The sequence below is a fragment of the Elgaria multicarinata genome, chromosome 2 (assembly GCF_023053635.1).
Source record: "Elgaria multicarinata webbii isolate HBS135686 ecotype San Diego chromosome 2, rElgMul1.1.pri, whole genome shotgun sequence".
Lineage (NCBI taxonomy): Eukaryota > Metazoa > Chordata > Lepidosauria > Squamata > Anguidae > Elgaria > Elgaria multicarinata.
The window spans coordinates 64,753,347-64,781,099 of record NC_086172.1 but is presented as its reverse complement, the minus strand read 5'-3'; the positions used below and the strand labels follow the sequence as shown (position 1 = coordinate 64,781,099).

Sequence of the window (27,753 nt, the reverse complement as noted above, 5' to 3'; positions counted from 1 at the left end):
CGCAGATCCCGGTCAGCTCCTTGGTATACACCTGAGCTGAGGGCAATGAAGCAAGAGGGGAGACGGCTAGAACACAGGTGGAGGAAAACTCGTGCTGGGTCTGATCGAACACGGGTTAGAGCTCACTATCGAGCCTACTCTGTGGCGGTGAGGGTGGCAAAGAGACAGTTCTTTTCCACCAGCATTGCATCTTCTCAGTGTCATCCGACGGAGCTTTTCCGGGTGGTTCACAGCCTGTTACACTCTGGGCCAGGGCATGAGATAGTTGAACCCTTGGTAGCACGCTGTGACGAATTTGCACAGCACTTTGAAGATAAAGTCGCTCAGATTCGTCATGAATTGGACACCACACTTAATGCAGCTCCTCTAGTAGAGGCGTTCAGAGCGCTGTCCGGTTCAGTTTTATTAGATGAGTTTCATTATTGAGGCCCGAGGATGTGGACAAGGTGCTTGGCCAAGTCCGGTCGACCATCTGTGTTCTTGACCCTTGCCCTTCGTGGCTCATTACATCAAATAAGGAGGGTATCACCAGCTGGTTCCAGGAGGTTGTAAATGCCTCCTTGAGAGAGGGAGTGGTGCCGGCCTCTTTAAAAGAGGTGGTAATTAGACCACTCCTGAAGAAGCCTAACCTGGACCCGGAGGATGTTAACAACTACAGGCACAGGTGAACTCAGTGGCAAAGAGCACCTTTTATCAGCTTAGGTTGATATACCAACTACGCCCTTATCTGGACAGAGATAGCCTAGCTAGTTATCCATGCTCTGATAACCTCTCGTTTGGATTACTGCAATGCGTTATACGTGGGGCTGCCTTTGAAAACGGTCTGGAAGCTTCAGCTGGTACAAAACAGGGCAGCCCGTTTACTAACAGAGACCGGCCGGCGAGATCACATTACGCCAGTCCTTTTCCAGCTTCATTGGCTGCCAGTCCAGCTCCGATTCAAAGTGCTGGTATTGACGTTTAAAGCCCTAAACGGTTTGGGGCCAGGTTATTTGAAGGAACGCCTCCTCCCATATGTACCTGCCCGGACCTTAAGATCATCTACAGGAGCCCTTCTCCGTGAGCCCCTGCCAAAGGAAGTGAGGCAGGTGGCTACTAGGAGGGCTTTCTCCGCTGTGGCACCCGGGTTGTGGAATGAACTCCCCAGAGAGATCCGCCTGGCGCCTACACTGTACTTCTTTTGTCGCCAGCTGAAGACCTTTTTATTCTCTCAGTATTTTAAACTTAATTTTAACTTAAATTTCAATTTTACTGTTCTAACTCTATTTTAATCTTATATCTATTTTGTTGCGTGGTTTTATCCTGGTTGTGCTTTTTATACTGTATTTTGTAATTGTGCTTTTAACACGTTGGTTGTTTTATTATGGTTTTAACTTTTGTGAACCGCCCAGAGAGCTTCGGCTATTGGGCGGTATAGAAATGTAATAAATAAATAGCAGCGGTTGAGAGCCTTCTCCTCCAAGAATTTATCTAATCCCCCTTTAAATCCATCCAAATTGGTGGCCATCACTACATCTTGTGGTGTCCAATTTGTTTAATTATGCGGTGTTTGAAGAAGTACTTTGTTTTTAATCTCCCACCAATCAGCTTCATGGGATGACCCCAGGTTCTAGTATTAAGTGTCTCCTTCTCCACACCATGCATAATTTCATACACCTCTAATAAGGTGTATTTAGCCTCCTTTTTTCCAAACTAAAGAACCCCACCTTGTTGTAAACTTCCGTCACAGGGAAGATGTTCCAGCCGCTTGATCATTTTAGTTCCCCTTTTCTGCCGCTGGTTGTACCCAGCTATTTCCCAACACTGGGCAGGCCAATAGCATCCACCTGTGTGGATGCTCACTTCAGGAAGCAGCCACTAAGGAAGCCATTGTGGATGGATCACATTTTGAATTCTGATGTGCTATTTCCACATCCGTTCCATTATGGAAATCATTTCTCAAAAGCACCCCTACTAAGATGTTGTGCCAGAATGGCACTGGCCTTCAGGTATGCAAAAACATTGTCTAACGGGCCACTGGTAAAGAGATATGCAATCTTTCAAGTTCAATATCAGCCAGAATGGTAATGTTGTTCGCTTTTAGCTGTATTAGCAACTAAAGCCAGTTCATAGCTTGCTTCAGACAGCCAGACACATGTAGATAACATGGAGCTTTAAGCTAACAGGACTGGTGCATGCAACCAACGTGGCATCATGGCACTTCCATATGGAGAATGAGGTATAAGGCTATAACTGCCATCAATATTTTAAGCAGCATAACATTTTCCCGAGTTAGTGAAGTGGTGTGTAGGAGCTACACGGATGAGTAGTGGCACCAATGCCATGAGGAAGTAGTGATTCAGTTAACTGAATCACAGCCCCTGCTGCTTTCAGAAGGGAAGAATAAAAATATCCCTTTTCAAGTTTTTATTTTGGTTTTACTCTCTCCAGCCCTCTACCCTATCTGTAGATGGAAGATTCAGATCTTAAGAGCTCAGTCCTGCCAAAATCATTTTGACTCACTGCAATTGCTGATTTATGAGTAATAATAGGTTTGTTTTCTTATAACATTTTTACAGGTGTTCCATGGCCATTATGTGGCTCAACAGCCAACATTCTAATTTGATCTTTGAAATAGGATCACTATGATATAATTATGAAATATTGCTCCTTGGAAAATGAAAGAGAAACCAGTTCAATGTTATAATTATATTTAATACATATTTTGCTTTTAACAGCAATTTGAAGAAGTAAACATCATCAACCTTTACAATTCACAACTAGTGAAGAGTTTATAGTGCTTATAAAGTTTTATCTAAAATATACCTTATTCATCCTCTATAGAACATTTTGAAGACAGTCTAATATTATAATTACACATTATACAGTAGCTGCCTCTTCCCACCACTGTAATTAAGGCATTCCCATTACAAAGCTCTCCTCTCAAGCTTCCAGTACTGGCTGGTAGATACATAAAATCAACGCAAGTTTTCTTAAATAAAAACAACTTAACAGAAAACAGTAGATAACCAAAATGACTTTGGAATGATAGATAGACTTTGCATCATTGACTTAAAAATTGAAGAGTCATACAGAATATTCTAAGTGGCATTTTTAAAACGACCATGTGTTACCACTGATGCACAGCAAAACACAGCTCACAATGATGCCCGGTGAGTAGATTAATATACAAAGGTGTCAATCTCCATCTTCAAGTTAATATGCAAAGGTTGAGAGCTATGTCTTCATGTGTTTAAGATTTAGCATGACATTTAAACTGTCTTGGACTCCTTCAGCAAGATCAACGAAGCCCTTCTTTACAATTGGGTGCAAAGACCATGCGATACAAAAGCAAGTCAGTCTTGAAATGGCAATCAGTCAAGTCCCCCAAAGTTTACTGAGTCTGTTACAGAATACAGTGGTATTCATAACTTTCAATTACCAAAACCATGGGCAGCCATCATCACAGCTAAGATATGCCACACTATAAGCTGAGCTGCCAACGGCCCTCTTGACTTCATGATTCCATTCACATTGCATGCCAACTAGATCCAGTAAACTCTGGAGCAAATCAGAAGCCTGATTCACTCTAAAGCAGCTTGCTACCACAAGAGTTGCCTACGCTAGAAACACAAAGCTGAAGATGGTATCTTTTATAACTTCACACACTAGCTCTTTGATGATTCATTTCAAGCCCTACCCATCAAATGAGAAGGCCGTGGAGGACACAATCAATGCCCTGAAAATGGTAAGTTAGCAATCTCCAGTGCAGCTCTTTTACCTTTACACACATACACCTTTATTTGTCCTTTTCACAGTAGTGCTCTGATTTAATCCCTAAATTCTTGTGTGAGGGCCAAATTGCCAGATCCAAGCCTCCAAAATATTCTCAAGCTACAATTTGAATAAGCTCAGACAAATACTTTAAACAATTAGGTTGACTCATAAATATGAATCAGCAGAATCAGAGATATAGTTATGAGCTATGCTGAATCAGAACCAGAATACTTAGTTCTGTTTAATTTTAAAGCATCTCCATATGCTTTATGGAGTGACATTAGATGACATTCACTCTATTAAAGGAGATGTTTTAAAATTAAACCATCTACATATACATTGTGCTATGCATTTCACTGAGGGGAGGGACATATCAGGAGACCCACTAATACTTAAGTGATTTCTAATATTCAGTCTAATAACATTACAACCAGGTTCGAAACATTGCAGTGCAATGGTACACTGTTTCAACAGGTAGTGGAAAGTTGGAGCTACTGGCATTTTGCATATTATTTGCTTTTTTAAGCCTTACTGATTGCACATTTTCCTTCTAAAAGCTTTTTTGTTGAAATCTTTCATTGCATATTCTTCATGTATTAGTGTGCAAGCCTCAAAAATGCTGTTTAGCTTGCCTGTTCCACTTTTAAATGAACACAACATATACATTACTAAAGAAAAATAAAACAGTTTATCTAAACATATTTGTTCTTTGGACCAACTTCAGCCTCTTCAACTGAATGTAGCATATTTTCTAAAACATCTCACAGAATCTTTTATAAAAAGGAATTATGTTTTTAAAAGAAAAGCAGTAGCTTACTTGGGCTAAATGAACACGATAGATGCAATGAAATTGGCCAATTTTAGAATAGATTCAACTTATGCTTCTATTTATATCAGCAATTCCTGGGCTTCATCACCAGGAAGCTATTCCCTCTCACCTCAACCCAATGATCCCCCAGTCTCAAGAGTCAGCTATATAATAGTGTGTTGAGGCCACATCATAATCTGGTCTTAGTCTGTTTGACCACGCATAATCCACTGAGATCCTCTCTTATTCATATGGCAATTCTACAAGAACACTCCCATTTATTCGTTTCCATGGGGCCTATATAGGAGAACATCACAACAGATTGTGCCTTCTGTCATCAGAATGCATGCAAATACCCAAGCTTATGTGTATGGATTAAGAGTGAAACTTGATACAAATAGATTGAGGCTTATTTCAACAAACTTAAAGAAGTTTGGATTTCCTATTTTCAGAATGAGGCTATATCATCCACAAATGACTTAGCACTTCATTCAGGTCATATTTGCAATCACAGCTCTATTGAGGCTGGTGTAGAATAGAGTCCTACAACAGGATGTACCTATTTACAGAGGCGCACCACCCTTAACACACTGCAGGCAAAGACATTGCAAGTTGGTTTTACATCCAATGTGCAATCAACCCACGATGCAAGTGTGCCATGACAGTTCAAGCTGGCTGTACCTAATGTGCAACTGACCTGTGGATTTATTTATTGTTTACCTACTGTAGTCGCAGCATGGGATTATATTTTTCATTTAATTTAATTTCAGGCCACTTCTACATCACTCTGGCCAGAAAACTAATAACGTGGTGACAATCTAAGAACACCAAATTCCTCAAATTGTCAAAGTAAACAAAAAAAAAGAAATGCAGCCAGAAGGGAAGGGTTAAAAAAAAAAGTCTGGTTTGGCACGGGAACATTATGCAAAGAGGAGGGTGGCATAGGGCAACCCTAGCTTAGTTCAGAAAGTAAAGGCTCCTATCCATAAGCCAGCATCCTGTCCAGCACATTGCATTTTAATGCACTTTCACACTGATCGCATCCTAAGATGCCAAGATTTTCAAGTGACCTACAGATGAAGCAATCACAGATTGCAGTAAACAGTGTGCCTTTTGCAGATTGAACAGGCCATGGGTATAGGGATGAGAGCAGAAGAAGAAACAGGAAAGGGAGATGGCTGTTTGGCAATTTATAATCAAGTACTCCTTGGTGTGCGCTCTTCCCCGTCTGTCATTTATCCTTCTGTGAGAAAGGTAGGCTTTGCTCTTTTCAGTCTTGATGAGACTTTTCTGCAATAACTTTGCATTCATACTACAAAATAAACAGAGAAATTAAGCATAAGTGTCTTTGAGATTGATATGCAAACATGAACACAAAACCGTAAAATTGTGAAGCATTGCAAATAGATGGGCTGAGCAGCTCAGCTTCCCTTTTTCCAAAAGGCCAGCTCTTCACATTATTCCTATGAACAATACCTCTATGAACTTTAGAACTGGTAGGCGACCTATGTGTAATCTGTACAGCAGAAGTGGCAGAAGGCAGATTTACTAGTAAATTTGCAGTAGATCAGCAAGAGTTTCTAATTCCTGGATGTCTAAAAATAATATCAGAAAAGCCCCATCCCTTACTAAAATTAAGCTGATGAAAAGAAGAAAGTTGTGAAGGGCTGGCAGGAGGCGGGAGGAGCAGACAAGAAGATGCCAGAGCATGGTGTAATGGCACACACTGCAGCCACTGTGCCACAGCTAAGCAGGTTCAGGTCTGGTCAGTGCTTGGATGGGAGACTGCTTAGGAACCCCAGGTCATGGCCTTGGGGTAAAGATGAACTGACTTAAAGGAGTAGATGTTTGTGTATGAAAGGATACAGTATGTGCTCAAAGGCATCCTGTTACTTAATTTTAAATGTACACTCCTTTGCTGAGCATGATCTAACAGCACAGTTTGGACTGGCTTAGTTCAGAAAGTTCATGTGCTTAGCGAACCTCACTCTAGCGCCCACAAACCTGAAATCTGCCCACCTGTGCTGTACAGGAATATGGAGTGAATAGCTATTATACCTCAGACAATCTAAGACACCAAATTCCTCAAATTGTCAAAGTAAACAAAAAAAAGAAAGAAATGCAGCCAGAAGGGAAGGGTTAAAAAAATAAGTCTGGTTTGGCACGGGAACATTATGCAAAGAGGAGGGTGGCATAGGAGAGAAAGCTCCTACAATGTGTTCCCATGAACAAAGGCAAATCACACTACATACTTCTGAAAGGGATGTTCATAATAGTACAAATAAAATTATGGTGGGAAACCTTTTTCAACCCATAGCTGCATTCTCTTCTGACTAACCTTTGGAGGCCCAATGTGTGCCAAAGCAAAAAGTAATTAGGGTTAAAGAAAAAATGGCAGGGTCGCCACACATGGAAAGATAATTAAGTCTTCCCCCATACAGCAATTATGCTACCAAAAGAAGCCTCCCACTGGAGCCATACAGATCCCCCCAAATCAGCCCCCAGCATGCCCTCACTGAAGTAGCCTCCCAGGAAATATATGGGGAAAAAGCCTCCCATTTGAAGCCCTAATTGCCAAACAGGGGGAGGTCACTGCAATGTACAGGAAGAGGTCAAAGCAAATGGAAAGGGTTAACCCATTGCTCCACAGCTGTGACCCTCCCCCAAAATCTCCCCATCTCTGCACAACAAGTTTTTGTTTTTGTTTTGTTTTGAAGAAGCCTAACTGCTGCATGGGGGAGGGAGGCAAGGCCAAGCCATGGCTTGGTTGGGCAGGTCACACGAGCCGGAGGTTCCCCACTCCTGTTAAAGGATTATGTATGCATGAGAAATGCTTTGAACATGCTTAGTTTTTAGTAAGCCAAGAGGTTATTCAAGATTCGGCTGGTTTGTCTTCAGGCACTGAGCTTTTTACTGCATGAAGTGATGAATTACATCAAGTAACTGGAGAACACTTTTGACAGGAGTGGAGACCATTTATGCTATCATAAGTTGAGCTTCCTGACTAGCAATACAATTATCTGAATATGGCCCATGAAGAAAGTGTTGTGGACCTAAGAACAGGCTAAATTATTCACAAGTACACAACAAACACAGTACTATAAACTACCTTACCATTGCCAACTGCCTGCCAATGTTTCCCATAGTTATTCCACCAGCAAAAAATATACAGGGTAACCAGGAACGCACGTAAAGAAAGTCAGGATATGTGTATCTAGGAAGAGATAAGAGTCTTATTTATTAGGCTTGACACAATGCATAAGAAACATTCCATAGTTTTGAGTGCAACATAGGAGAAAGCCTTTTTGCGCATGACCAACAAAAAGGCCTCTGTAGGTAATGGCACCCTCAAAAGGGCCTCTCCCGCAGATCTTAATACCCAGAGAGTTTCATAGTAAGTCAGGCAGTCTGCTAAATCAGATGTCCTCTACATCAAAAGGACTTATTCCCATGGACTCCAGATACACACAAAAGCCTACCTGACTGCCAAGTCATTACTTTGGGCAATCCTGAAGTGTTCCGACCTCAAGATAGATTTGCTGGTTAAACCACCTCCTGTAACACCACTTATTCTGTATACTTCTACCTGTCTGCCAGAGGCATGGTTTTTCTGATGCCCAGGCAGCTAGTTTGAATTTAATCAAGTAGCCAGAGGTTTCCTTTCATTCCCCAGAGTCAAACTACCGATCCCTTTGTTCTATCCCACCCAGCCTCAAAGCCAATGACCTCTCTGTACACTTTGTTTTGAAGGCTATAACTGCCCTTGAGCTTGGTCGCTCAGAGCTTGTTCTTGCTCCATCACACCATTCCAAGATCAACACTCTTCCTGCTATGGTCCCTTTACCATATTTCCAAGGCTAAAGTTCTTCTCTCTCGGACTTGAATCACTTTGTGGCTATGTTGCTTTGTACCCAGCTAGAGCGTCACCCTCTGGTAAGGCATCCATCGTCTCTCTCCAACAAGGTTCCATATAGGCCACCTATCGGTGCTCATTGAGGTGTTCCACCAAAGCTAGGTGCCTTACAGAAACTGCATCCTCTGAACAAAGAGATCTACACGCCATTTCCTCTTTGCTCCCTTCCGCGCTAATGGCAAAAACCTTTGAGAGCTGTCAAAGATAGCTGTTGTTAGTTCGAATGGGTGAGAAAATGGCCTTGGCTTGTAGATCTATGTGAAAAAGACTAGCTGGATACTGGTGCAAGGGGGGATTTGAACCCAAGGATCAGGACAATACTTACAAACCCTGGGAATCACCTTGATCTTGACCCTTTTCCCACACCTGTCAACTATCAAAGGCTGTCAAATCAGCCTATATACAATCTCATCTTGTCAGTTACCTTGTATGTCAGTTACCAGGGGCACATTTCCCTGGCAGACAAGATGGGTTCTGCTGCCAAGTCCCCTGGGATACCTATAGGAGCTGGCAGGAGGAACGAGAGAGGAGGAAGAGGAGGAGGAGATCCCATGGTCAGCCTGATTTGTCTGTCAGACTTTGTGGAATATTCTGATGACAAACTACAGTGCATGGCTTATTTGCCAGGGTGGCTTGTTGTGTCGTACAAACCCAATCCATGTCACCAACACCTGAGCTCCCTTCCAAACCCTGCCTTGCTATTTTCATAGCTCGCTCCTCACTCCTTATTTGGCAAATACAAGTCCCCTGCCTCCATCTTTGTTAGGACTATTAGAACTAGTGTACTGTTTCATGTGCTAAAGGGTTTGTAAACTAACGTTCTTCTCTTCTGTTAAGTTATTTGTGATCAATTAAAGCACGTAATATTTACTCTAAACAGTTGATTCTGAAATAATTTCCCCCACTTAAAGAAGCTTTCCCCCTCCTTCATCAAACCGTGTGCACATCATTCTTCTGTTTGTTGTGACATGCATACACATGCAAGTTCATATACATGTGTGAAAAAGGACGTGTGGTAACAAGTCTCCGGCACCTTGATTCCATTAATTCACTCAAAACTACACTGATAAAAGTAACAACTTGTGCGAATGCAGCTGAAACACATTCCTGGAAATTGGAGCATAGTTCATTGCACACTGCCGCTTTTCAGAAGATCCATCATATGGTATACAAGCAGTGCTTCTACTTGTACTGCAGTGGCTGGGATGGGAAGAACTAACATAGCTGAATGAGTGGCAGATGTTCTGTTGGGATGTGCAAGACACCTTATGTCCAGGAGTCCACCATTTTTAGCTAGCCTTGGAAACCAGCCCAAAATGTGTGGTCGCTTAGAAGCCTGCCCTCCCATGTGAGGTCAGGGAAGATTCCCTCCCTAGCTCCAAGGTTGGAGATGGGAAGGTTTAGGTTCTTAAGGTGGGGGGGGCTCACTGTTTTGTACTGATGCTGCCAAGGCACTCTTGAGCTCGCTGGCAATTTAACTTCCAAAACAACTGCACAGCTTTCCTCCCAAGCTTCTTTCTTCAAAGGGCAATTGCAAGATCAATCCTGACCCACGAACTACAAAGTTGGGGGCAAAACCGTGGAACCCTGCTTTATCCATAGTGTTTGAACTACTCTTCCACTTTTTTCCTTTCCATTTGAAACATAGCAGGTAAGCATAGAAGCATGCAGCCTCAAAGGCAACAGACCGACAGATGCAATGTCTTTCTCCCATCTGGGTTGCAATCTTACACGTAGTTAACTCACATTCATCCCAATCAGATGTATATTTGCTTCACCATTCTTGAGAAGAGGTCGAAAGATTTTTATATATCAGATACCACCTTTAATACCTTATTTAAATAAACGTAATTTTACTCTACATAAAACACACTTACTGATAAAATCCATTGTAGACCAGAAGCTGAGTCACCAATGTGGCTAGAAATGCAATTCCTATTCCCAGGCCAAAACCACTTCGAGATCTATCGAATGTCCACCATAGCCCAATTGAAAGCGCAGCAAGTGTGAGGGATAACTGGATATTGTTGGCAAAATCCACTTTCTGTGAGTATTGTTAAGGATCAGTTTCAGAAGATCAGTGAAACACTGGTTTTGGTGTTTTACCTAAAAGAGTGAGCCAGCAAGCATTATCCAACACTGATTTTCCTGACACTTCAGCTCTCTATAATTCAAGGTTAACTGATGTCCTCACCTGATCAACCATTCACAGAACTTTCAGGACTAGACCAGCAGTGCAACATTTCAGTATTATTATTATTAATAATAATTATTATTTATTTATTTATTTTTAAAAAATGGCTATGGAATTATCCAAGGTTGGTGCTTATTTTGTAAAATTGCTTCCCTAGGGACACCCACATCACAGCAACTATTTCTGCTTACAGTCTATTAGTATGAATTCTTGTTTCACAAGCATTTTAATTCTTAGTATTTTATTGCTGGGGTGTTGATTTATGACCAACATGTCCCAGTCTGTGTTGCATTTTTATTGTTTATTACGTATTTGTCAGGACAGACAAAAGTAAGCACTTCTTCACACAACACATAGCTACAAGATGTAGTGGTGGCTGCCAATTTGTAAATGGGGATTAGAAAAATTCATGGAGGATAAAGCTATCAATGGCTACTAGCCACGGTGGCTATATATTACCTCCAGTAACAGAGGTAGCATGCCTCTATATACCAGTGGCTGGAGAACGCAAGAAGGAGGGTGTTATGTATGCTCATAATCCTACTCTGAGCTTCCCATGGGCATCTGACTGGCTGCTGTGGAATGCTGGATTAGTAGGCCTTTACTCTGGTTTAGCACAGCTCATATGATCACCCTGAGTTAACAATGGAAGAGCAATTAATACATTTACTGCCGCATCAGGAAATGCTCCATGTGTGCAACACCAACAAAATGAGTAGGGCAGCTGCTGTTTACTTTTGATATCATATGAAGTTCAGATACTACCCTTAACTTCATTACTGTAGAGAAGGATACAGCACTGGCATGATTTATACCCACAAAGACCGCTACACATCGCATCACACTTGACCATTCCCTCTTAAATTTATGTGGTTCTCCCAGATGTCTATCCATGCAGGGGTACAATAACCCAATCACAGCTGTAAAACAAACAAACAAACAAAAGATACAATTAGAGATCTGCAAAATGTGTCATTCAAAATTGATTTCGGGGGTGCACTTAATGAACATTGATTTTCTTTTTATTTGCTATTGTCTGGTTTGGAGAAATCATTTCGGGAAATCTGAAGTTCTTTAGTCTGCTAGGGATTTAAACTTCCCAGTTTAGAATTTTCTTATGGTGCAATCTGATGCAAGTTGACAAAGAAGCAAATTCTGCTGACTTTAATGGGACTTATTCCCCTATCTGTAATCTTTTGACGCTCTCTCCCTGCCCCCCCACCTTGTTTTTTGACTATTACCATTGTCCATTTATTCCTACCCTTTCCTTACGACTTAATCCTTATTCTACAGCTGTTTAATTTCCTTCAGGCACGTTTTGGCCACCATTGACATATGGTGACTGCTTCCACTGGACTCAAAGGCACATGAACAGGCCTTTCTGCAGGAAGAGAAACCCGAAGGAGTGGTGGAATGCAAATGTATACACATGAAAATGTATAGGATTTCCTAAGAGTTGCCCTACAATACTGTCAATTTTCAGTCCACAGGGGAACTATTTCTGCAAGGAGCTTAAGCTGTGCACTGCAATTATATACCATGTGAAAATACTCCTATAAGAACTGAAGTACATCAGTACTATTTTTCTTCAGAAAGTTGTCCATTTCAAAAAATTCATAGATTCATAATATTAGTTAGCTGTGACCCTGTTCAGATGGCAAGCTAATCCACGATGCTTAAGCATTTTGAGCTAAACATTATGGTTTAGTGTGCCGTGTGAACAATGACTTAGTGTGCCATGTGAACCATTCCGAAGTGTGTTTATATACCCATGGCTTAAACACACTCACTAACCATTTGCTGCAAAACAGTTAGCGGCCTCACCATGGCTTAGCGTGATGTCTGAACAGGCCCAATGTAATGAATGGTTTCCAATACAGAATCAATTATATAGGGAAAGTTCAAAGCTGTAATTTTATGCTGCATTTTATTCTCACCACTTTGATGCCTTTATGGAAAATGGTATATAAACTTGAATAATAAATTAAATAAGAATCTAAAAAAATAACAGGCAAAAGTTTAGGCATGCTAAAATTAGTACGTTAACTGTTTTCAGTGCTTTCATTTCCCCCCTTGAAATATAAGCACTGTAAGGGAAATGTATGCTATTGAACTGACATGTTTTAAAATATTTACAAATATTCAAATAAAAATAATTACTAAGTAAAGGTTTGAATTTCTTTGAAAACAAAATTGAAACCACATTAATTGAGCTTAATTGATTTCCCCCCCTAATGAAATATTCATTTCAACTAATTCTGGCTGTGGGGAGCGAGTATTTGTACAGCACATCAAATTATTATAGATGTTAATACTACTTTTTAAAATATTGTTTACTAAAAATAAACATTTTAAGAGGTCCAGAATTTATGGCACTGGATTTCACCCCCTGAAACTTCCAGTTCAAACATCTCCAAAACCTGCATTACAGGGCATCTCCCCTTTTCTCTACCTCTCCTTGACCTCTGAACATGCAGCTATCATAGCGGCCTCATATAGACAATCATTTGACCACAGTTATAAGACTAGTACTATTAACTAATCAAGCAACACTGTAGTTAATTATACATTTTATTGGGGGGGGGATTACAATAGTATTAACTAATGCTAGGAAGGGTGTCCATAGCCACAGGTTCCTATTACCACTGTTGTAAATCTTACTACCATGTCAAGTGATGTTCTACGAGAACGTAGAAGTCATACAGCTGGCATTTGCTTACAATTGGGCACAGCAAAGTATGCATACTCTGTACTTTCCTTATAGTTTTTGTTTAGATAATACATGACAGAAATGGCATTTGTTTGGCACTAATAGCTTGTTGAGAGAGAGATGCATGCATGAAACAATCAAACCATGTGAATCTAGACCCACAAGAACTGCTAAAACTGCAAATTGAAGCAAAAATTGAAGCAAAGTCAGGGTAGTATACTCAAGAAAGATTGGCTACAGGAAAAGGGAATTATGATAGACAGGCAGTTTAGAGATGAAATGTGTCTATAGCTGTGACCAAAATATTCCAAGTGTACCCCCACGAGAAAAGAAAAACTAACACCTTCAGACAAGTTACGCAGGCAATTCCTTTCAAATCCAAGTCCTCTGTGACATCTGTGAAGTATTAACTCCATGAAAAGGTACATAAAGGGAAGGAATTAGATAAAGCAAGATACCGAGTCTTAAAGATTATCTATAGCAAAAAATAAAAAAGATGTTTGCTAGACAATAGATTGGCTTATTGACCTGTACTAGAACCTGACAAAGAAAATATTGCCTTATTATCGGGTTTACTTTCAATAGAATTATCCCTCAGTGCTATTCCCTGACTCCACTGCCAAGACATTCATTCCTACTGATAAAAGGTTGTATATAGCAATTAAATTAATTAAAATATTGGCTAAAGCTGCTTCTTTTTCGTTGGGGGTGCAAAGGGAGGAGAGGGTTGTACCCTATCTTCAGAGTGGGCAGATATTAGATAGCGATGGGGTTTCCCAGAAAATTTTGAACTGGAAAAATTTCCTATGCAAATTAGGGTAATTTGCATTGGAAAGTTTTGATTTCCTAGAGAGTTATTGAATTTAACATGTTTAATTTATTTGGTAAACAAAAGTTAAAAAAGGACCCCATGTATTTTTATCACAAACATTTGACCTGAAATAAATGAGGTGGAAACATTAAGGCATATTTAAAATGATTTGAATGTTACATTATGTATACATTTTGATTGGAATACTTGTAAAAAAAATTGTACAGTCAAAAGCATGTACCTCCCTTAAATTATTCAAATTTTAGAAAACAAAGGTTACTGAAAACTGTTAACATACTAATTCATTTTAACAACCCAAAGAGCTGTGTATGATTTGCTTGCAACCATTCATCTACTTCAACAGAGTTCAGCTCATTTCGCACACTTTTCTCAACAGTGGTGTAACAACTCCACTGTAGAGTTGTTACACTACCATAGAGAAAAATGTTGTCTGGAGGGAAAACTGCACCCCATGGTGGAGGTTTTTTTTGGTAAAACACTCCAACCTGAATCTCCACACTGTGCAGAGGAGAGTTCCTGCACCATCATTGTGTTCCATGTTGTCTGGAGGGCTCCGTGGAATTTCCTGTAGACTTGAGTGGAGTTTCCCAGTGGCCATACAGTTCCCTGGCAAGAGCAGGGAAAGGAGAGAGTACTGCTATAGGAAAGCTGCTGGGATTGGTGTTGGGTTTTTTTCAGCAATGGCTGATGGGATACCATTGGGAGGATTGGGGGAGGAGAGAGAGCGGAGGAACTGTTAAATGCTTGCGTTGATTTTACTCCACTCCATGGAAGGCCACACCTACACAACGGTGGAGTTGGAAAAGTCAAGACTTTTCTCTTTTCTCAGGCATTTAACAACGCTATGTTTGTTTTCTAACGGACCCCAGACCTGTTATTTTTAAATGGATACTGTTGTTTTTATGTTTCTGATGGTTTTTAAATTTTGTATACTTTTTAATGTTTACTGTTTTTAACTTTTGTAAACCGCTAAGAGAGCTTCAGCTCTGGGGCAGTATATAAATGTAATAAATAAACAAACAAACATATTGTGTGGTGAGTGCCTCCTACAAACTCCACCATTGAGTGGAGTTTTCCCCACTGAGTAGAGAAAAGTGTTGAGTGAACTGAACCTTCAACTCTCTCCCACTGAGGTTGTTGGGACACCTTCAGTTTCACTGTGAATATCAGTTCCATATAGGTATTTCAATGACATATATGTTTTCCCTCACATACTTCCTACGGATAACCACCTGAAAAATATTAAATACAACTCTGAAACTGCCAAGGTTGCCTTATATTGTATGTGCAGATGGCATTCATTCATTGTTACTAATAAATTTATGAAACGGAACATTTTTCCATGGAAAAATTAAGGCCTGGAGAATTTTCCGTTAAAATTTCTGCCATATATCACTAACATTAAATTGAGATCTACTGGTAGATCTTTGATTTCAATTTCTGACTTCCATTTTTTTTAACAGCAGCAGCCACAACAAAAAGGGCCCGCTTCACCTCTTAAATTAGGCTACTGAGATGGAAGAAAGCTTGGTGGAAAAAACAAGATTAGATTCTTATGTAATTGGCCTGTGAGCTCAGTTCTGGTACTGAAAGCCAATCCCTGAGCTTAGCATGTGCTCAGAAATACCCTTGTTCCTCAATTTTAAAAGTATGTTCCCTACCCTCCTGAGACACTATTTTACATCTGGCTCCATTTGGTAGACCTTGGGGTTCTAGTAAAAAAACAAGTAGATCCTGCAAGCCTGTTGTTTGCCTCCCCCTGTGCTACTTTACCGACTTACAGCTATTTACCTCAAACAAGATGAGATTAATTATACCATGATTTTCACTCATAGAAGAAATGCAACACACCATTTAGGGATTTGCACCCATATTAACTACATATCAGATTTAAAATGGAAGTTGGAGCATTGTATGTAAATTGAGTTCACTAATGAAGATTCCTCAATCGAGCAGAGTCAATCCAGCTGTTTCCTAGGGCGCGGGGGTGGGTGAGTTCAAGGCTTGCCCAGCAATGAACATGGCTGGCAATAATCTAACCTTTTTATAGGACACCTTTCTTTTAAAACTATGCATCTAAAAACCAGAGTGAAAGAACTTTCATTACTGACATACAACAAAACTACAGATGTTAAGGACCAAATTAGATGTGCCAAGCTTGTGATTGGCCCTTGCTTGCTTTTTTTTTTTTTTTTTACTGAATTACAGTCGCAGGATCTAGATCAGAAGCAAGGTGTTAAAGCTCTCTCCCCCCAATCCCCATTAGGACTGGGAATCTTTGTGGCTGCTATTTGGTAAAGAAAAAATAAGCAGGCAAGGGCCAATCATGTGATTAACATCATTTCTAGTTGGCTCCATACTAATAGTGACAACTGAATATGCCTGGAGATCTTTTCCCTTCCTCTGAAAAAAATCTGTGCTATCATATCAATCAAGATTTCATGGGTTCTCTAGTAGCAGTAGTTATTGGGGTGGGGGGTGGGTGGGTCTGGAATAGTACTACCAATCCAATCCACTGTGGGTATAGCATGTGCATGTGGAGGAATCCCCATCCATCCTCCAAGGTGCAGTTCAAGTTCTCAGCACATCAGGCTGTTATGTGAGATCTCTGTTCACCTTCCATGTTTGTGTCCAGCCTGGTCTCTCAGTCAAGCTCATGCTCCTTGGCTGAGTAGAAAGAGAGGACAGGGTGACAATACCTGGTATAGAGCATGTGCCACACCACATACGTTGCTGGTATACACGCACACACACATACACACACACACGATGAATGGGGACTCTGTGCATAGGCCCTAAAGTCCTTGGTGGATTGATCGAGCCCACAACGTTTTTCCTAATGATCCTCCAGGTTTGCTGACATACCTGATGCTGTTCCACAGCCAAGTGGCACCCACCAAGCTGAAGAGAAGATACTTGTAATCACATCAGGTGGAAACAAGGTGACATTCCTCTGGATCTGTAGCAAGTTTAATACTAATGCGAGGAAGACTCCAATTAAAAAGAGGACTACCCCACGGAGCAACAAGTTCAGGCCGTGGCTGGTAACTGAAGAAATGTATGGGCCACACTTTTTTGGTATGGATGGTTGCACATCATCATCTGCCATGGCCTCACGTACTTCCAGCAACATTCAGCACAGATATTTGGAGCCTAAGGAGGAGAAGGAGCAAGAAGGTTGAAGCAATCCTATTCCTCTTATTTCAGGATGTACTCCAAATCCTATTCAAAAAAAGAAAGTAATAATTACATAACACATATTTAAATGTTCCTTAAAAATAAAACAGCATGGAGGTTCTCATGACTAGCTTAAGTCACACTGATTACAGTGGGTCTCGTCTAAATATGACTGAGTCTGGATCCAGCCCTCTGTTACTATTCATCCCGTTTCAGTTTTTAAAGATGCTGACTAGGAATATACTGCTAACAACCTGGTAATCCGTGTTTCACTCACCAACTCATAGAGCTAGGGTAGGCAACCTGGTACCTACCAGTTGTTTTCAACTGCAACTTCCACAATCCCTGACTATTGGTGATGCTGGGTGGAGTTTATGGGAATTGTAGTTCAAAACATCTGGAGGGTACTAGGTTGCCTCCGCCTGCCTTAGATAATCTTAGAAAGATATAAGGATGCGTGTAGCACCAACTTAAGACAATGGTGACTTTATATTTCCTTGTGTGCAACACACAAGCCTTTAGTTGTGACACTAAGAATTCCCAATTTTCATTTATTTTAATACAGTAAATTTCTAGTTCTGCATTGGCTTGCACATGAGTAGGACTAATGTGAGGAAGGGGCATGGATGAGCATTTTAGCCCTATTCCCAGCATCCAGATGAGCCAGCTGCCTTATTAGAGCTTCAACATTGGGGGGGGGGGGGGTAAAGAACTTCCAGCAGGGGCTGGGAGGGAGTATCTGAGGTCAGTCTCCTCTGATGAAGGGCCGTTTCTAGAGAGGGATGTCTGATATATCCCATGGTCCCTGCTTTGCCCTCCCAGGGGGGCTATAGAATAGCAGCCTTAACATTCTAAGGTACTAAAAGAAGATTAGGTTTCATAAGGAAGTAAATATTGTATTGAATTCCATTTTCTCCCAAATTCCCATTTTTTTCCAGAGTTAGAGCGAAAATATAATTCTGGAAATTCTACAGCTCTAAATACATTCAAGAATTCATGTTCAGTTTTAAAATGTCTAACAAAAGCAGCCCTCACCTACAAGGGAACAAAAACATCCAACTCAAAAGCAACCATTTTTAAAAAATGATGTAAGGCATAAAAAGAACAACTGTATTTAGCACTTAGAGCACTATGTAAAATGATAAATTTCACACACGCACAAAGTTATGACACATTTTTAAAAAGGAATTAGAGACAATGGTGTGTTTCACGTTACGACAACCTAAAGTATAGGCTGTTGTTGAATCGAGGGGTTTTGTTGAACTGAGGATTGCTGTTACGTGCAGATCCTGCACTATGGTTTAACTAGAGGTTGCTAACCACAAATAACCCAGTAGGTGGGCAGGGGGAGCAAATCGAACAACATAGTCAGTTCATGTCAGATGCGTAGATGCCATTTTGAAAAATGGAAGTCCTGATCGGGGCAAAAGGGGATTGCACTGTGTCATGTGAATCCAGCCATCATGGGTGATTCAAGGGTTAAACAACGTTCACATAACTGTACCACTAAGTGAACATTATGCAAAGGTTGTTTAATGAGGGTAGTTTAACCCTCGAATAACCAACAATGTTTAAGTTCACCCAACACAGTGCAACCTCCAACCAGATGTTGTGTATTGAAAATAGTGGCTGGACACGAATGGCATACACTGCAGCTCATCATGGTTTAAATAATACATGATGACCTGCCCATGTCATACAAACCAGGTCAGAAAGACAACCCATGGTTTGTTGTGGAGTTGTGAACTCAGGGTTGTTAGTGGTTAACAACCTATAGTTAAACCATACTGCATGGTTCATATGGAATAAAAACCCACAATTCAACAACCCAGAATTCAACTCATACTCTGGGTTGTCGTAAATTTCTGAACTATGGGTACTGTGTGAGGTTCTAGAATCAGGGGCCATTGTAAACAGGGGCCACATGCTACAAAATCTTATAAAAGCCAGTAGTACAATCTTAAAACTCAATTTGTGGCTTTATATCAAAGAAGCACAATATGCCTGTGGTTACCTAGGCATACATGACTGCTGAATTGTGAAGAAAACTGCAAGTTATGAGGATCTACTATGGAAAACCTATCCAGAAAAGCAATTGCTATGGCAAGGTCAGTCTGGGCCAATTACAAACATAGCCTATATAAATTGCAAGGGTGGGGATACCGGGATTTTTTTTAAAAAAGCCATCCAAATAATCACATGATAGCCATAGGTCAAGTTTGGCTATATGATATACCAAGTACTCAAGAAAATTCCAGCTCTCCCTACACACCATCTAGATCTGAATGGCAGAATTCCCTTCCCAGACACCTCTTTTCCAACCTGCCAATCAAAACCCTTGTTTTACATGGATTTAGTGCCATATTGTGTATAACAAGTATTTTGACTGACAGCTTAGTCACCTGGAACGTTAAAGGGGGACGGACGGACAATCGTTTGCATCTTTTGATAGTTCTTATTCATGAGCAAGTGGAAGAGATGTAGCAGCAAGAGACTGCTTGTTTCCCCTACACCTCCTCTTACTCAGCAGATGCTCATTGAACTGTCTGCAGCTATTGAGCACTGCCGCTTCCGCAATCAACAGGACTGCAAAATGAGCACAGCAAAAAGCAAACAAGCTTGCAGTCAGTAGTGCAACTGCTACAGCCTTCTGCGGGCTGCATTTATGTACTTCAGAGATGAGATCTGCCTGTGCTAAGAGCAGCTTCATATAATCTTCAACCACCATCCATAACCCAGAAAGCCTCTGCACAATTTCTCTGAATCTTTTTAGAATCTCTGTGCACCAGGTATGTATGTGAGAGCTGATAGGCGGAGTGACATGGGTGTTGCCAGACTAGCATGCAGGTTCTGAAAGAATGCATCCATTGTCAAAACATTTTCAATGGCTTCTTTCGCAGTCCAGCTTTCACTTGCAACTATGAACATATTACTAATGACATTTTGGAGCATTTATAGTCAATTGATTGGGAAGACTTGAGGAAAGAAATATGGGGAGAATGGAGGGAAAAGACTTGAAGAAGGAAGCACTGAAGAAAGAAAAATACAAAAGAGGAATAAGATACGCAAGAAGCAATGCTTTTTGAAGGCTTAGGATTTCAAAATACAAGTTTCAATATTATGTGGCCAGGCTGAGGCTCACATAACTGACTTCTCCTGGTTTTGAGAACAAAGAAAGCAGGTGGTTAGAATTAAGCTTAGAAACTCTGTGAAAACTGCCAAGAAATTTTAGCTGTATACAATAAACCTGAACATTCACAACAACTTTTGTTTTCTGAAGGGCTGGAACCATATACTGAGCACAAAAGAGAGGCAGTGGTGGTGGCTGTTACCTCTCCTGCCCCGCTTGAGGGCATCTGGACAGCCAGTGTTGGAAAGAGGATGTTGGAAATATCTACATCTTTAGTCTGATCCAAAAAGTCAGTTCTAGGAAGTGCTTTTGATACTCTTTTAAGCCCTACAGTATGTGTACGCATGCACACACATACTGAAATACTTCCTTTCTATTCTACCATGGAGGGTAGCAGCTTTGAGGCATGAATTATGCTATTGCACAGAGAGCTTTTTGATTTTCAAAGTTTGGGGTGGGGTGGGGTGGGGGTATGGGGAGCTGCATAACTTAGTGTTTTCCCCCCTATGCATATTCTGTGCTTCCAGTTTCATGCTATATTCCAAGGGCAGCTATCTCTAGATGTTTTGGACTACAACTCCCATTATCTCTTATGATTGGTCACACTGGCTAGAGCTGATGGGTGCTGCAGCTCAAAACATTTGGAGGACACCAGATCGCCTAACCCTTCTATAGTGATAAGTGTATGAAGGAATGTTGAGGAAATACATCTTAAACCTCAACTAACATCACAAACCTTTCACAAAAACATTTTAAAATGTAAAACCAGTTTTTAAAGTCACACTCACCAATGATAAGGGGGAGAAAACAACACTTTATAAAAAGTATCTCTTCTAGATATGAGTGCAAATTAATCATGTATTTATTTCAAATTATTTTTGGTCTAGCTTTAAAGATCCTAATACTTTATTTATATATGGTTGCTGAACACGCCTTGCCAAATTGTTATTCCCAATTCCTTCACTTCCTAACTAGAAACTGGCCTTGAGCCTGCTTAGAGGGTATACTGTCTACTTATGAAAAGACGAGTTAACTTGGGTGAGGAGGAAGAGAAAAAACCTGGAATGGCAATAGCCTTCTAAAGTTTCTCTTCGGGAACATTTATTACCAGCAGATAGGCTGCTAATCCAAGCCTACCTGAAAGGTGAGCTCTGACACACTGAGATAATAATCTGATGCAGCTGTATTTATTTCAGCTTCTACTCTTCTGTTAGAAAGAAAAAAGGAAAGTGACTCACATTTATCTCAGTTTGTAACCCACTACAATTAGGATCGATTTGGTAATACCATGGAAATCAGGAGTAGGCTGGATCCAAACTATTCTGTCATGTATCACAGAATCTCAAGAATCAAGTATATAGAAATTCTAACAATTTCAATACTCCTCGTCAGAAATCTAAGCCACGTTTTCACCAACACTACATTTCTTTTGAGGGCCAAAGCAGATATAAACAAGGCTGCATTTCATGTTTCTGCCCTTTCCATATATAATGAGACAAAAGGAGAAGCAGCAGCAGCAGCTAAATGCAATTACCCAACGTAATTCTGTACCTCTAAACCAGGAGAGTGCAGCAGGGAGGGTTACATTCTTTGTGTAATTCATATGAATTGCAACATTTGCATGTTTGCTTCACTGGCAGGCAGGGCTAGGACAGCAGAGAACAAGGACAGCAAACAAATGTATGCCAAAGCTGTGCGCCAGAAGAGACAGGAGTTGATAACTTGAATCCATTGATCAACCCAAACGTTATACCATGCCAAGGTCTTAGCAGACTTTGCTAGTTTTCATTCCCCCATCTCTATAATCATAGACAACCACCTGTCACGTACGCTTTAAGGTGGATTCCTGCATTGAGCAGGGGGGTGGACTTGATGGACTTATAGGCCCCTTCTAACTCTATTATTCTATGATTCTATGAGGATCAGTAAACTTTTTAAAATGGAATCAGGGTGTCTTAGGTAACCAAGTTATGCGCTGTTTATTCAAGCTTTGCCCCACCCTGGTGATGATAAACTTACATTATAATACACTGCTGAAGAGGATACATTTCAGGCCTTGCTACCCTCGTATCTCAACTATGGGCCTGTTCAGACATAACACTAAGCCACCGTGGGCAGCTGAAAAACACAATCAATGGTGGCTCAACTACCCACGGCCACTATCAACTTTTGCAGTTGGTTAGCAGGCTTCTAGGGTGGTTCCCATGTCATCTGACGGGATTCCTGTGGTTAGAATGCTCTGTTCTGCCGGCAAAAAAACCATCCATAGACTTTCTCTATAACTGCATGGCCATTTTTTTTCACAACAGTGTGGCTGCTGGGAGCCTGGACATGCCATGAAGGATGCTGGGATGCATGGTTAAACCATGCGGAGGAGTTACAGGTAACTACAGGTAGCAGAACTACACCGTGCCATATGGTTCCCAGTTGTGTGGCGGGCCCACTTGTCCAGGTTCCATTACCCATCCCCTCTCCGTAGTTACTGAAACCATCCCCACTTCCTCATGTGTGTGAATAAGGCCTTCTTGTTCAATGAACAGTTAATTTCAAACAGCACAGAACATAAGAAAAGCCATGCTAGATCAGACCAACGGTCCATATAATCCAGCACTCTGTTCACATAGTGGCCAATCAGCTGTCGACCAGGGAACCACAAGCAGGTCATGGTGCAACAACACCCTCCACCCATGATCCCCAACAACTGCTGTATACAGGCTTACTGCCTCTGATACTGGAAGTTGCACTTAGCCATCAGGACTAGCAGCCATTGATACCCTTCTCCTACAGAATTTATCCAACCCCCTTTTAAAGCCATCCAAATTGGTGGCCATCACCACATCTTGTGATTTCTATGTAGAATATAAATGCCACAGTTTAAAAAAAAACAATGGGCAGGATCCTTTGTTCACGTTTGCAGGATCCTCTCATGTGCCAAGGACAGAACATTGGGCATCCAATGGAGGCATCTCAACCTTTAGTCTGGCTTCCTGTCATTGTGCTAGGTATACTCCATGCACCCTGCCATTGCTAATTATAGGAATCCTCCTGTGCCGCTGGCTGGGGATGATGAGAGCTGGAACCCCAGTTTATAGAGATTACCTCTGAATGCATATGAAGAATGATGCCCATTGCATCGGGCAGTCAACCATATGGACTGGGACCCTGATGTTCTTTTGCTCTATAGCGCTCATTCTCCAACCTGGTGCCCTCCAGAAGTTTTGGAATACAACTCCCAGGATTCCTAACCACTGGCCAAGCTGGCTGGGCTAATAGGAGTCACAGCGCAAAACATCTAGAGGGCAGTAGGTTGGGGAAGGATACTCTATAACCTACAAAGCATTTGCGCTATGGAAAAATATTTCATCTGTTCCCATATAAATCAACAAATCCTGGAAGGGATATTGTATCACAATACAACAGAACTATTCCTGTGAGGGCTCTCTCTGAGGGTTGTCTGGAAGTCACCAGCAAAGTAACATTTGTGTAGAAACATTTGTAATGTACGTTTGTATTTGCATATAAGCAGGGTTACCCCAACTTAAGTAATTCAAACACACAACACCATAAAGCCTTCATCTCCTGAAAAGGACTACAGAAATCCATAAAGAACATAAAAACTGCATGCTGGTCAAGCTTGCCTAACCCGATATAAATGCATCATTAACCTTTTTCACAGGAGCAGAGTGGCACATGAACATTTGTGAGCCATTCCCTTGGCTGCATGTTACCGTCTGGTAACCAGGAAATCCAAGTAATTAAAATTCATATGCCACTGTGACAGCATGCTTATTAGACATATATTGACACTGATCCAAAAGTTCATTAGCAAATTAATATCCATAGGCACAATGGACTAGTATCACATATATTATAGTAGATGGGCAAAGTAAGGTGAGGAAGAGATCTACTGCATTAATAAAACTATTGTGAAGATGCATTGTGAAAATACTGTACAACTCGTGGCCTTGAAAAATGGAGGAATTCTTAAAAGAAATGCTCAATTTGGAATGCAGAATTAGAGATGTGAAGCCCTGGGCAGACAGAAAAAAATGGGTGGGCGGATTAAAACTTTTTCCCAGAGATTTCTGGAAAATAAATGTTTTTCCATTTTTTTCTGGGATTTTCCTAGTTTTGCCCCCATGCCTTCCTATTTCTATGCAGAATGCTTTATTACACATTTGTAAACATAGTGACAGTTTTAACAAAATCCAGATGACAAAAAACAAGTCTGTCTGTGTGAACAGAATGCTGGATTAGATGGACCCTTGGCCTGCTCCAGCATAGCTCTTCCTATGTTCTTATTGACAGATCTGCTGTACATTATGTTTTTAAGCCCTTTTCATATGGCCAATGGCTGTCTGAGCAGAATTCCTTAAATATGCTTCCACCTAGTGATGTGGAGTGGAAAACTTTCCATGGAAAATTTTCCAAATTGGAGTTTTTCTATGGAAAATTGTCAATTTCATAAGTCCATTGGTGACAATAAGTGGATGCCGACTGCAAATATAATTTTAAACAAGCTTGACTCTCTCAAAATTGTAATTATAGTTTTTCAGATATTACCCATACTGACTATATGAGAGAATACATATAAGTCATTGGAAACATGTACAGTGTAAAATAGATCTAATAAGTACTGATAGTGAAACTAAAGGTGCCTCAACAGTCTTACTGGAAGAGGGTTGGTCTGGTATGCAGCTCAGTGTGGCGTAGTAGTTAAAATGTTGGACCAGGCCCAGATTCAAAGCCCTGTTCAGCCACGAAGCTGACTGGGTGACCTCGGGCTAGTCACTATCTCTCCGCCTACCTACCTCACAGGGTTGTTATGAGGATAAAGGTGCAGGGCACCCTGTATGCCACTTTGAGCTCCTTGGTGTAAAGGCGGGATGTTAATATAAAAAATAAGTAGTCATACTGTCTCCTGCTTCGCCGCAGCGGCCGTGACTCACAGCTAGAAAGCCCGGGGCATACTTGGAAAAGTGCTAGTCTAGACAATGGCATGATAATTACTCCCCTGAATTTCGCTTTAGGAGTTGCTCGACTCCTGCCCCATAAGCCGGAAAAGGAAGGAGGCCAGTCCCCTCTGTCACGGAGCCCCACAGCCGTAGCCCTTACCCCAGCTGCTGCTGCTGCATCCGACCCAGCGGCGACGCCGAGGCTGCCTCGCCCTACCCAAACCCGGGCCTCGACTCCATCCCGCCCCCCGCCCCTGCACGCACTTGGCCAGCCCCACTCCCAAGCCCCACGCCCGCCTCTTTCGCTTCTCTATCCCGCCCGCGCCGCCAGCTTCCCCGGCTCTCTACTCACTCAGACACCGCCATCTTCTCCCTCCCCTGGCTGCCAGTCTCCGCCTTCCGCGCATCCTCTAAGCCGGCAGTGGGCTCGGTTTGGCGACGAGGACACCTGACGCGGGCCAAAGCAGCTTCCGCCGAGCCGCGGAGGCTGCAGGGAAAGCCGGGGCGTCCGGAGGGGCAGCTTTGAGGAGGAGCCGGAGCTTTGGCTCCACTCCCGAAGGCGTTGCTCCCACTGTGTGGGCCTGGTCGATCTCGCCTGGGATCCTGACAGTCCACCTCCTGCCAACCCCTGCTGCGCTTGTGGGAAGGCGAAGATTATTTCTGTTTTGCTACTTCTAATCAGCAGAAAACGCGGCGACGCCTCCTCCCTTCCTTCTCTCTCTCTCTCTCTCTCTCGGGTAATAAAAGAAATGTCTTCCTCCAGTTTCAAAAATGAGGCCTTCTGTGGGCGGCAAAGAACAACAGCAACTATGCTTAGAAATAGGAAAGAGTGGTTCACGTATATATACGCGCGCGTGTGTATATAATACATACACATATAGATAGTATTTTGTATGTCATGCCCACACTGCTAACTGAAATAGCTACACAGGAAAGTCAGCTGTAGCTAGGATTGGAAATAAGTCCCACTGAAGAACAGGGTTCACTGCGATTTTTGTGGCCTTTTGGTTCGCCTAATAAAGGTATTATCCTAATAGAGATTTCTGGATTTTGCTTCTGGCCAACGTGGCTATCTTTGCATTTTGTGCAGCTCCTTAGGAAATCTGCATAGGACTGCTGCTTTAATTACCATAGGTGCAATTCTAGGCATGTTTATACAGAAAAAAGTGCTTGAACTCGTAGCATGCCCAATCAGCACGACTGGTTAGGACATGCTGAGAACTGTAGGACTTTTTTCAGTATAAACGTGCATGGGATTGTGCCCTAAGTTTAATATTAGATGCCTGTAATGAGTCTTCATGGTTGCGCTGAGCCTCTTAGTGCCCTACTCATTTTGCCTCCAACAGTGGATTTGTTGGACCACCTATTTTTGCCATGTTAAAAAGTGGCAATGTTTTATTGTTTTTAATGCCTGGCCAATGTAGAATTAGGATTTAAGTGGAGTAGGAATGTGCAGATAAATGCCTAATCCAGCCAAATCTTATTCTTGTAGGCAGAGTGACTTACAAAAAAGAGGGAAATGATACATTTCAAAATAAATATACATTAAAAAAGTATTGAAAATAACTTCATTGCATATTAGCCGCATGGGCCATTCGCAAACAGATGAGACAATAACATACCCGTCGCGAGCTTGCCACTAGCCAGCAAAAGTGCTACAAAAAAGAGTAACTAGGATAACAATCATCCAGGTTATAATTACAATGTTAACCAACATATAATATTGGTTATTACAATTTAATCGTTTGAGCCTATCAATAGACTATCAAAACTAAGCAACCATGAAAAGTAGCAATTAAAATAATAACTAAAAATAAATATGCAAAACCAAGGCAACTACATGTATGCTTTTTCCCTTACAGTCCAAAATAACTAAGCAAGAAGGAAATGCCTATATTTAATTATGCAATAATCCCATTGAAATCAATGGCAAATTTCTGGTAGGTTTAATGGTTCTGTTGCACCCAAAGTTTATACTATGGTTGTTGCCAGCTTTCTTTTCTTTGGCAGATCCTCTGAGAAGTATGACAGATCTCTAAAAGGAAGCTTTTCCCATCGCATCATCTTGAAAGTAAAAACTTCATCTACTGAATCTCTGCTAGCTATCATGCAGTTGTTAACCTAAGAGTATTGTCATAAAGAAAATGACAACCATATATGTAGAAATATTCAAAGTAAGCTACATAGGGTGTTTCACAAAGATGTATTGTGCTAGATTTTCAGTCCATCAAAATACACTAACCACTAATAGCCCTTTAAAAACTTGAAACAAGCTATG

General features: G+C 41.3%; 1 protein-coding gene across 3 annotated transcripts; it reads right to left on the bottom strand.

The window, feature by feature from the left end:
• Positions 1–2,673: 2,673 nt before the first annotated feature.
• On the bottom strand, positions 2,674–26,018 carry INSIG2 (insulin induced gene 2). Of its 3 annotated transcripts, none has more exons than XM_063116626.1 (6): positions 25,828–26,018; positions 17,079–17,435; positions 11,467–11,591; positions 10,355–10,521; positions 7,679–7,778; positions 2,674–5,876 (listed from the first exon to the last, which is right to left on the bottom strand). In XM_063116626.1, the coding sequence occupies exons 2-6, from the start codon at positions 17,344–17,346 to the stop codon at positions 5,835–5,837; spliced, it is 702 nt and encodes a 233-aa protein (XP_062972696.1). In that variant the 5' UTR covers positions 17,347–17,435; positions 25,828–26,018; the 3' UTR covers positions 2,674–5,834. The 3 variants fall into 3 exon arrangements, with proteins under 3 accessions (XP_062972696.1, XP_062972698.1, XP_062972697.1); XM_063116628.1 differs by having other exon boundaries at positions 17,079–17,366; XM_063116627.1 differs by lacking the exon at positions 25,828–26,018 and adding an exon at positions 25,636–25,654.
• Between the last annotated feature and the right edge of the window lie 1,735 nt (positions 26,019–27,753).